Here is a 12,515-nt window from a genome sequence, read left to right as displayed (position 1 = left end):
ATTGATTCTTGTGCTTGTATATCACTGTTATTTTTCTCTATGCTATTATGCGATAACTGCAGTAGAATTTATTTTAATGTTTGCTGAAGGGTTTTGTAAACAACTTATTGTGAGAAATAAGTAGGAGAAATAAATTAGTTACTGCAGTAGAATTTCGTGTTAGAAATTTTCACAGGGCCGACTTGACAATTTTGGTGGACTTTGACTCAATATAAAATTCTTTTTGTTTTCTTTACAGAAGTCCAAATGGGACTTAAATACATTTTTCTTTTTGACTTATAATAAATTCTTTTTAACTCTTTGACTCTATAAGCATGAAGAACATGCTTTGACCAAAAAGAAATATAAATATAATAAATCAATTATAAAAATTTCATTTTATTACATTATGAAGACTGACACTAGTTGCCTTTTCAACACTTTTTTCCTCTTTTTATTTATTATTATTTTTTAAATTTGAGAATGGGACTTGGTAAAATTGGGCTTTATATCATGGTGGCATAACTAATGCATGCAATATATAACTTTAACTGCTTCAACCTCAACCATTTCTTTCCTCTTTGCTTCATTTTTTATGAAACATTAAGTCTTTTCATACATGGGATTGTGTTTTGGACCTTGTTACATTGACATGTGATAAGTCAATCATGAAAGGGAAAATGATGAACATACAGCGAGATGGTAGTGGAATGGCGGGGCGTAAAAAATGGCCTGGGAAAATGACATGAAACACCTACCTTGGTCGCTACAAATTGACTCATAAGGTAACACACTTATATAGAGGCAAATTTTGATCACACCATAGTACGACCTAGTAAGAGACAACAATTTAGAGTGTTAATGAGACATTACAGAATACACCAATAATCACCATGTCCCATGACCGACATTCAAAAGGAAACATCATCATGTATGAGAGGAAAAGCATATCATACAACGCTGCCTGGTACAATCTCCATCAGATACATATCATCATGAGTGTCTATTGAGCAAATGCAAGGAACATCTCTAGCAAACATCCATGCATAACAATAGTCCTCATCTGTCTGGACTTGCTGACTGGTAAAAATAGCAAGTGAAAAAAATCTCCTCTAGTTACCCCTACATGTTAGGGGATAACAGTACCTGTAAGTTATAATAAAAAAGGTGGTTTGCCTTGATTTGTTATATACTTGGTGGCTCAAGGCTCATTTATTTGTACTTCCGTTGCACATGATATATTGTCAAACTAAACTTTATCATTAATTCTAACTCTATACGATGTTTGCAATCTAATTAGCATTGGATAATGCAAAATATTGAAAATATGCATATATTAATTACTTTATATCTCATCTTGGTTGGATGTTTGGATTGTCTATTATGTTCATTTAGTATGCAATTTTTGGGTGGATTAATATTTGTCGTTTTACAATTGCTAATAGGATTCTGATATTGATGTTACGATTGGACCTTACGAGACATATGAAGACACTCTTTATGGATACAAGGTATCTTTTAAGCAATTTATTTCTACATTTTTGAAGTGTGATTTATGTAGGGCCTTATAAAAAGTTATTATTGAATATAGAGGGGATAAAAATGATGTATTTTGGTTTTAAAATCCAGAGTCTAGTGTATGTGAACTAAATCTTCTAAGAAAACAAAGTATAGTTAAGGTAGTTGAATATTTAGAGTAGAAATCTTCATTTGTCAAGGTCATAAAGATTTCTACCACCTTTTATATGTATTTTGTTAGTATCATCATTCACACACACACAAAAGATCAACCTACTAATGAAAATTTTATAGAACTAGTTTTTCTATAATCTGCAATACACCTATATCCTAAGTACCCATAACCTAGTTATATCCTTATATTTATACCCCTCGTTATATATAATATATGATTATTCTTCTAATTACCTTTTCTCTAAGTTTTATGATTTTTGATTGTGAGCCACCCCTTCATCATTTTAAGAATATCACATTGTACCTACATTAATTCATCATTCAACTTATAATCAATTATTATTATTTGCATAGCAAGGGGAATCACGTGTTATACTCTCCAACTCGTGACTTTGACTTGGATTTTCCACCCAAAGAGTGTTCTAACTTGGGCTGAGTCACTGCATTTCAATTACGTTGGGTGAGTTGGACTCACAATTAATCATGATTCAAACTTTGACTTATAATTAATCGTGGGTAAAACTTACATTTACAGAATGAACCTCGCAAAGGTTCTATAAAGCCCCCAAAATATATAATTCTTTATATTTTTATACTTGCCATATTAGTATTGGTCCTTGGAGTATAATGCTCCAAGTATGCAAAATCGGATGTGAAAGTCGTGTTCTTATAGGTGACTTATAATTTGAGAATCTGATATTATTAAAGAAGGTAGTGAGGTTGTACTGGTAGCAAACTGTCTAACAAATGACATAAGAGGGGATCAACCCCGTTGTATCAAATGATTTCATTATAATAAAAGCACATATTTTATGTAAGTCTGTTTTTAATTATGTCTTTGTCTTTCTTCTGTACTTAAATTTTAACACGATATTAAATACTTTCACCCCCGTAAATCTTGGAGTGCTTGATCGATGGTAAAGTTCATGTCTCTGTTGTAGAGGGAAGCAAAAGAGAATGAATTAAGGATTTGAAAGGGAAGTGAATATTTTTTTTTTAAACTTATCTCAAACATTGTAAAATGTTTATCACAATGGTTGCAAGTGGAAAGGTTTTATTAAGAAAGGGAAGTGAAGTTGTGCCGTTTGTTACCTCCAAAATTGTTTGTTACCTCCAAAATTGTACTTAACGATAAAATCCCTGATCCACAGGGACAACCCAAGAGGGAACTACTAGGACGGTCTGTTGAAAATGGTTGTTATTGATGTCAAAGGCTGTCCAAATGAAAGAGGAAGTTACATATTCAAATAGCATATTCCAAGACCTTTCCAATGGTATATGGCACTCCCTCTAATTCCATAGGAATTAGGAGATATGAAATATTTTGTCAAGATGACCCAACCAAAGTACAAGCAGGTCCCATTTGGATACCCTATCTTTGAAGGCATTTTTACTCCAATTACCTAGCTCAAATGGGAGCATAGGATATATGGTTGGAAAGCTTATTCTGAGACCTTTCCAACGATATATGACACACCTTCTAACTCTTCACAATTGAGGAGAAATGATTTTTTGAATATTCAATTTACATTCGGCTAGGTGCACTATTTGGCTTGGCCAATGGATAAGTCAGCTCTAACCCAATGTCCAAATGCACTATAAATAGGCATGAGAAGGAGCATTTATAACCACTCGACTCAAGCATTCGGTTCTATGTTGAGGAGAGCGAAGGAGCAGGTATGAAGTTCATACCTAATGAGCCAAGAATTGAAGTGAATCCATGTTGAAGTAGCTTTTTTTGGAAGGGTTTTTGGCATTGTTCTGGGGAAGGGTTTCTGGTTTGTTTGAGGTTTGTTTTCGAGGGTTGAGTATAGGTGTCTTCGGAGCTTGAGTAGGCCAGGTTTTGGTGAGGAGAATGTTGATTTGGGGTAACATCAGATGTGCTCTAGCCATGAAAATTGGTGGAGAGGCTAAAGCACATGAGATCTCCAAGACCCAGAAATGGTTTCGGGAAATTCTGTCTGGTTAGAGAGATATTAAAATAATTAATATTTTTAATGGAGTTTCTAAGTCTAAACTTAGGAAAATTAAAATATTAATGGGTATTAATATAAAACTGGGTGAGAATGTTCTAAATGACATGGATCAAGCCAAATCTAATCTTAGCCATTGATTAGAGACTTAATCTCGGCTGTAGAAGACTCATCAGGAAAAGTATAGGAGGAGGCTTGAGAGTTAGTTGGAGATACACCAAGATTGATCAGTTAGTTCGATTTTCTGGAGCGGGGTTCGCTGAGAAAATTCGAACAAGTGATCTGTTGTAGCGAGGGGCAATGAGTACATAGCAGAGAGGCAGAGATAGTGCCCGAGGGTTAGCACAGTGACTGAAGAGGCTGACGCAGAGGCAGCAGGAGCCACACAGAGGCAACTAGAGACTGCGCAGAGGTTGAGGGACCTGTGTGGGTGACATAGAAGGCTAGAGAGCCAACGTAGAGAGGCAGAAGGCTGATGTAGAGGGTTCAAGAGCTGCACTGAGGCTAGCAGGGCTGACGCAGAGCCTAGGGGAAGCACCGGACATAAAAGTCTAAAGATTCATTGTCATGTAATGAGGACATGTTACACATTGTAAAGAGTCCTAGTTATCTATGTAAATTCATCCTCCAAGACCTTGTCACTACCCCTCATCAAGCTGGCCTACAATGAAGGGAGAATTCTAAAAAGGTAAAGTCGGCCTACTCATGAGATCATGTTGGCCTAAAGGACATGGGAAAAGAAGTATATATAGTAGTGCTCGACCTCATTTGGAAGCACGCAACTCAGTGAATCAAGTCTCCATAAAGAAGTGCGCAATACATGTTAAAAGAAGTCTCTAAGCCAACGAAAAGCAAAGGAAGTCTAGCGAAGGAAAGGGACATCACTAAGGATTGTTTTGGGCATAGTATATCCCGACACGTGCGAAGGTTGCAGGTCCGAAATGGGCAAGGGAAGAACAAATATTGCAGTCACCTAGAAGTATTCTTGTTTCGGTAGAAATCTTTGCTGAAGCAAGCCGAGTAAGATAGAGGAGTCTCCCTCTTGAAGAGACCATTTAAGGAACAAACCAGATCTAGGTTTTATGTGGTAGGGTTGCAGATCTACAAGAAGAGACTGAGATTCTGAAGGAAGCCGAGAAGAAGAAGAGGAAGAGCAGCGTTGGAGAGGAAGCTAGTGACTTGGTCTTGGGAGGACTCTAGTGTCAAGGGTCATTGTCATGGTCTTGGTATTCGTGAATTGAAGACCCATAAGAAGAATTTCATTTGGGTTTTCCTCTTAGAGAGTGAGAGGTTTTATCCCTAGATGACAAGCCTATATACTGTGTCTCTTGTTTCTTTATTGTTCATGATTTGGTAATTGTCCCGATAAAAAGTACACATTAATAACTCAAGAAGAGAAGATCATAATTAAGAAGCAAAAAGTCTATCACAAGCAATTATCATATGTAGAGAAATCAAGTATATATTGATGCCCTAGATTTCTCAACATGGTATCCAAGCGAAGGTGCCAAAGTCAAGAAGGGGCATGCAATCAAGGAGATACACAAGTATCAAGTTTCAAAGGGATCAAAGCGAGACAAAGGATACCAAACAAGAGCTCAAGATCTTCATCACACTGAAACCTTAGATCGAAGAAATCTACTTTAGCAAGAGTCTTGAAATCATCATCTAAGAGGAAGCATGTTGATTTTGGGTAGCATTGGATGTGCTCTAGCTCCGAAATTTTGTGGAGGGGTCTAGAACACATGAGTTTTCCAAGACCTAGAAATTGTTTGGAGAAATTCCACCCAGATGATGAATTATTAAAATAATTAATATTTTTAATGGGTTCCTAAGTCTAAACTTAGGAAAATAAAAATATTAATGGTTGTTAATAAGAATATGGGCGACAAAGTCCTAAGTGACGATGATCAAGTTTGTTTTAGTCTTAGCTGTTAATTAGGGACTCAATCTCGACTGTTGATTCATCAACAAGAAAAGTATAAGTGGAGGCTTGAGGGTCAGTTGGAGATACACTAGAGAGATCACTCAGTTCAATTTTTTGGGGGCGTGCTTTGCTGAGAAAATCGAATAGGTGATTTGAGTTGCAGTGAGGGGCAGTTCGACAGAGGGACTTTAGTCCAAGGCTGAGAATACATAGCGCAGAGGCAGAGCAACACCAGGAGAGACAACGTAGAGGGAGAGCTCCGACGTAGTGTCGCAGTGATGCAGTGACAGAGTGACATAGTGGAGGCTAAGGGGTCTCAATGTTGCAGTGTTGCAGTGGAGGCTAAGATCTCTCAGTGACGCAAATCCTAGAGGAGGTGACGTAGTTCTAGCGCAGAGCTTGGACCAACCATTGTTGCCCAGCTAGGAACAACGCAGTCACCTGTGGGGTTTGTTAATCAAGGTGTTGTCCAAGTTTATTCTCTGTTGAGTGAGACAGATTTGGCACCGTAGTTGTATTCAAAAATCTGCTTAAGAATACAAAACCTCTATATGCTGCACCAGTTTTCCCGCATTGGGTTTTTTCGGGGACGATTGTCCAAAAATAACGGTGCCCCTTGTGTATTTGTCTCATTTTATTTCAGTTCATGATCTGTATGTATCTGTAGTCTGTAATAGTGTTTTCATCGTCATTTAAATAATTAAATAACTTGTTGAATGTAAAAACAAGTAGGAGATGGTAAACCAGTGATTGCAGTAGGATTTTTGATGTGTAGATTCAGAAATTTTCAGATGGTATAAGAGGATTGCAGATCATAGGAGACTGAAGACACTAGCCGGGAGATTGAAAGAATTTGCTGCAGAGAAGCAACTGTCCCGAGTGACAGCGCAGTTTCAGAGGTAAAGGAGTAGCTGCAGGTGTGACGCAGGGCCAGAAAAGTGACGTAGAGGCTCACGCAGTGCCTGTGTCAGCATTTCGAGCCTGCAGAGGGTGACGCAGAACCTGAGAGGACCTCACGCAGTGACTGTGTCAGCTCTATGGGCCAGCGCAGAGCTTGAGAGGCTCGAAACAGTTCGTTACCGAGGCTGAGAAGCAGATTCGATCTGAGGAGCCAGTGGGACACTGTTGCTATTGGTGTAAAACAATGTCTATGGAGATAGAACTGAGGTAGGGGAAGTCACTGCCTTGACAGATTTCTAGCCAAAGAAATCTAGATCCAGGTTGCAGCAACAAAGGAGGATTGGAGAGGAGTGATTCGACATTTGGCCGGAGAATTTCCATGAAGGAATTCAGGATTCAGAGGGAGTCTAGAGGAACTTGTTCCTTAGAGGATTTCTAGCACCAAAGTAATCCAGATTTGAGTCTTGCTAGATTAACAACAAGAGAGGGAGAAGAGAACCAATCCTATTTTTGAGCAGAGATGGCGGTCAATGGATTGAGGGATTAGGACAGATTGAATGGAGCTTCCAATTTTGTCATTTGGAAGGCTAGGATCCTGGCAGTCCTATACAAGAATCGCATCAAGGACTATGGCTTGAAAGTAATTACTGTTTTGGTCGACGCTGATTCGTTAAAGATGTATGAGGAGGCCCAGGTGAAGGCCATGTGCATGATCCTAGACGGGGTCAAACATCATGTAGTACCACACATTGCTGAGAAGGAAACAACAAGGGAGATGTGGGAGGTGCTAACCACCTTGTATCAGGCAACTCTGTCCAATGGAAGATGCTATTAGAAAATCAGCTGAGACAATACCAGATGCAAAAGGGAGAAGAGATCCATCCCTTCCTTCTCAGGTTGCAAGGGATTCACGATCAGTTCACTTCTGTGGCTTCTACACCAGATCCTGAGTTCACGGTCAGGACTGCCCTGAATGCAGTCACCGAGGATTGGGAGACATTTTTCCAAAGTATCTTGGGCAGAACGACTCTCCCTAGTTGAGAGATGTGGGCAGCTCTTCGATAAGAAGAGATCACGAGGTTGACCAAGGCAGGGAGTAGCGGCAAGGGAGCCTGGGTCAAGAAGGAGGAGGAGGATGCAACTCTCGCATCATCGGGACATCAAGGGTAGCAGAAGAGAAAGAACAAGGATATTCCCAAGTTTAGATACTTCAAGTGTGTTGATTTGGGGTAGGATCAAATGCGCTCTAGCCATGAAAATTGGTGGAGAGGCAAAAACACATGAGATCTCCAAGACCCAGAAATGGTTTGGACAAATTGTACTCGGTTTGGGAGATATTAAAATAATTAATATTTTTAATGGAGTTCCTAAGTCTAAACTTAGGAAAAATAAAATATTAATGGGTATTAATATAAAACTTGGTTAGAAGGTTTCAAAGGTCATGGATCAAGCCAAATCTAATCTTAGCTGTTGATTAGAGATTGAATCTCGGACGTTGAAGGACCAACGAGAAAAGTACAAGAGGAGGCTTGAGGGTCAATTGGAAGATACACCAGAGTGATCAGTCATTCATTTTGCTAGAGCAGGGTTGCTAAGCGAAGTTTAATTAGTGATCAACAATGAGGGGTAGTGAGTATTGGACAGAGAGGTAGAGATAGTGTCGAGAGACCAGCGCAGAAGCAGAGAGCAAGAGCAACAACGAGAGCAGGCCACGTAGAGCCGAGCAGAGATATCACAGAGCCTAGAGGGACTGCGTCATCCACGCAGAAGGCAAAGGGAGTGACGCAGAGGGTCCTAGATGTTGCACAGTGTCTAAGAGGGCTGACGCAGAGGGTCCTGGGGTTGATGCAAAGGCTGGAAGGGCCAATGCTGAGCTTCAGAGTCACCAAAGAGGGTTTCGTGGGACAGGTTTTCTGAATACCTGTTTTCGAATATAGAGGTATTGCTGCTGTGTATTTTTCTCTGTCGGGTGAGCCGGTTAGGCACCCAGTTGTACTCAAGGAAATAATGCATAATAATATACCCTCAAAATCGCTGCACCGGTTTTCCCGCATTGGGTTTTTTTGGGGACATTTGTCCAAAAATAACGGTCTCACTTGTGTGTTTGTTTTCTTTCAGCTGATGATCTGTAGATGTTGTGACTGTATTGTGTTTATTTCGGTATTTAAATGTTTTAAATAAGTTATAACTTGTTCAAAATTTACAAGTAGAAGAAATAAACCAACAAAATACAGATTAATTTTCTAACGGATAGACTTAGAAAATTCAACAAAGTGTGGGGAACTTGGACACTATGTCACTCAGTGCCCCCGAGAAGGGTAAGGAGGAGGCTTCTGACTCGAAGGCTACTCCAACGAAAGCTGACAGGGAAGGTGAGGATGAGGATTGTGCCATGAGTGCTCATGCGCCTATGGAGAAGAGGTGGGGCGACATGGAATTGTAGTTGAGAGGACTACATGACGGGGCCGGGATCCTTGAGGTGCCCAAAATCTTGGATCACATACGGCTACGGGAGCCCTCAACGACAATAGAAAAATGACGGGTGTCGGTTGGAGCGAGGTGTGATGGAACAATAGTGGCAGAGCTAGAGTGCCAAAGTCTGAAGCAACGCAGTGGATGTTGTAGCAGTGTGAGAGGCACAGAGCAGTTTGTAGCAACGCAATAGCAACAGAGGATCAACCTAGAGTAGTAGCAGAGGTAGCTTCAACATCACGAGGCATCCATACTAACCAACATGTTAGTGTTGGGTGAAGTTTCAGTTGCTTACTTTTCAGCAACTGAGTTGCAGTGCTACACTTAGCAGTGGTAGTGCTATGGGCAGCATGATGCAGCATTTTGAGAGGGAGTTGTAGTACAAATGAAGTAGTGACAATGGCAGAGTCATGGGCAACAGTACATGAAGCAGCAATGCAGTGGATGAAGGGCAGCCAACCGAGCATCAGTAGCACAGAGGACCGATGCAGTGGATCAGTGTGATGTTTCTATGGGGAAGTATTACTAGAGCACATTCCTAGCTGAGGGGGAGTGTTGATTTTGGGTAGCATCGGATATGCTTTAGCTCTAAAATTTTGTGGAAGGGCTAGAACACATGAGATCTCCAAGACCCAGAAATCGTTTGGAGAAATTCCACCTGGATGATGAGTTATTAAAATAATTAATATTTTTAATGGGTTCCTAAGTTTAAACTTGGGAAAATAAAAATTATTAATGGGTATTAATGGATCAAGTCTGTTTTAATCTTAGCTGTTGATTAGGGACTTAATCTCGGCGTTGATTCATCAACATGAAAAGTATAAGAGGAGGCTTGAGGGTCAGTTGGAGATACATTGCAGAGATCAGTTAGTTCAATTTTTTTGGGGCGTGGTTTGCTGAGAAAATCGAATAGGTGATCTGAGTTGCAGTGAGAGGGGAAGTTCGGGAGAGGGACTTCAGTCCAAGGCTGAGAATACATAGCAGAGAGGCAAAACAACACCACGAGAGACATCGCAGAGGGAGAGCTCTGACGCAGTGTCGTAGTGATGCAATGGAGGCTAAGGGGTCTCATTGTCACAATGACGCAGTGACGCAATGGAGGCTAAGAGCTCTGAGTGACGCAGGTCCTAGAGGAGGTGACACAGTTCCAGCGTAGAGCTTGTAGCAGCCATCGCTGCCGAACACTAAGAACAATGCAGTCACATGTGGGGTTTGTTCATCCAGGTGTTGACCAGGTTTATTCTCCGTTGGGTGAGCCAGAGTTGGCACTGTAGTTTATTCAAAAATCTGCTTAATAATACAAACCCTCTATACGCTGCACCGATTTTCTAGCATTGGGTTTTTCCAGGGACGGTTGTCCAAAAATAACATTGTCCTTTGTGTATTTGTCACATTTTATTTCAGTTCATGATCTATATGTATGTGTAGTCTGCAATAGTGTTTTCATCGCTATTTAAATAATTAAATAACTTGTTGAATGTAAAAACAAGTAGGAGATGGTAAACCTGTGATTGCAGTAGGATTTCTGATGTGTAGATTCAGGATTTTTCACGAAGCAGACCCTAGAAGGATTTCCGAGATCATCATTCGTCCACCATCTAAGGAGTGGAAGTTTTTCAAAGACTAAAGAAGGCTAGATCAAAAGGCGTTGTCATAAAAAGGGCAACCTTCTCTTTATTGAAGCAAGGACTTCCTTATCCTTAAAAGGATCATCTGAGAAGCATCAAGTCATCTTCATCGATCATCATCAACAAAGAAATCAAGGTGAAGATCTCATCTTCACTTAAAAAGTAAGTACCTTTTTGCTATAATCCAATCTAGTAAAATGGAGAACTATAAGCTTGTGGGGATACCAAACTTCCTTGCTTGTAAAAGAAGAATAGACATAGTCCTCGAAGTAAATGAAGTCATTGATCATGTCCATGGAAAGGTCTCCATGCCATCCGAAGATCAAGCACTATCTAAATACATGGAAAGGAATCTAAAGGCTCAAAATATTCTTAAGGAATCCATCAAAGATCCCCTCATTCCCTATATAGCCGAGCTAGAGACATCAAAAGAGTTATATGATGAGCTGGTAGAACTATTCTTTGAAAGTACAATAAGAAAGATCATATCACTTAGATCTGATCTGTATAAATTCAAGGTATCAAAGCATGAATGGATATCTTCATGTCTCTCAAAAGCATCTCAAATAAAAACTCAACTGCAAGATCTAGGAGAGATGATATCTGATAAGGAAATGATCTCCATTATTCTAAATGCACTGACTGATGAACAAGGTAACCTCATGTCTAATGAGGAAGAGGAAGCTATCCCATTCAACAACTTGTGGTCTCTATGCAAGACAAAAGAAAACAGGTTGAAGGGAAAATGTGATGAAGAACCTAGTAAAAGGGGTCAAACAATTACTAAAAGAAAAGGAAATTTAGGTAAATTTGGTCCTCAGAAGAAAAAGAACATGGCTAAGGTTCAGTGCTATAGATGTCAAGAATATGGGCACTATAGAAGAGACTGTCCTCAAAGGGTCAATAACAAGGGAAATAAGGAAGAAGCCCATATTATTGAAGAAGTGGAAGAACCTAAAACAAAGAAGCCTAAGAAGGAGGAAGTGAGAGATCTCTACCATGATTGAGATAATCTCCTTCAATAAGAGGTACTCTTCTGCTATGTAAATTATAGATAGGAAGCTTGGTAAATAAGATAGGATGCATCATAAGAGAATGGCATCATGGTAGAAGCATTAGAAATAAGAGCTCATGACATAAGTAACATGAAGGATGTTTAGGATAAATCTATAGTTATGTAGGATATAGCTCTTGGAAACCTCATTGAAAGCTCAAAGGATACTTATGGAAAAAGGAAGAAGTCATCTAGGATAAGGCTGATCGTACATTAGTCAATAAGAAAACATCTGTAGGATATGATATGCAAGATTCTCCATGTTGATCTCTAGTAGCATCAGATGTGCTCTAAGCCTCAAAATTTGCAGGGGGGCTAGGACACATGCATTCCACAATACCCAAAAATCGTTTTGGGAAATTCCACCCGGAGACTGTTGTATTAAAATAATTAATTATTTTTAATGGGTGCCTAAGTCTAAACTTAGGAAATTAAAATAATTAAAGGGTATTAATCAAACAGAAGGTGAAACTTCTAGAAGAAGATGAAGATCGAGTCCAAATGATCTGAGCCTTTGATTAGAATCCAATCTGGGCCGTTGATTACTCAAGTGGAGGATTATAAGAAGGACTTCGATGGGCATTTGGAAAATACATCAGAGAGAGATCAAGAGATTGAATTTCTCAAAGAGGGCAGCACAACAGTTGCTGGAGAGAAGATCAAAGTGCTTTCTTGCAGTGAGGGGTAGGGATAGTTCTTGTTGGAGAGTTACCTGATCTGGGAATACATCGTAGAGGAGGCAGAGAGAGATCCAGAAGAGGGAGTGCAGAGGCCACGTTGGGCAGTGTAGAGCTTCAAAGGGAGTTCGAAATTTAGCTGGGAAGTCGAGTTCTAGAGCCAGAAGCTGGGGTGAGAGATCAAAGAGCCAAGGGAACAAAGCTCTAGACAAC

General features: G+C 39.8%; 1 protein-coding gene across 1 annotated transcript in view; it reads left to right on the top strand.

The window, feature by feature from the left end:
- Window positions 1–12,515, top strand: part of NUDT3 (nudix hydrolase homolog 3) — a 587,520-nt gene that overhangs the window by 271,127 nt on the left and 303,878 nt on the right. The window contains exon 12 of the mRNA XM_089374741.1: window positions 1,425–1,490. Within this exon, the coding sequence (XP_089230867.1) occupies window positions 1,425–1,490 (66 nt within the window). The remainder of the gene's footprint in view (window positions 1–1,424; window positions 1,491–12,515) is intronic.

This window comes from Pinus tabuliformis, chromosome 8 (assembly GCF_031772625.1).
Source record: "Pinus tabuliformis cultivar Carrire ecotype Pingquan chromosome 8, CPIR1, whole genome shotgun sequence".
Lineage (NCBI taxonomy): Eukaryota > Viridiplantae > Streptophyta > Pinopsida > Pinales > Pinaceae > Pinus > Pinus tabuliformis.
This window is presented reverse-complemented; position numbering and strand designations above follow the sequence as displayed.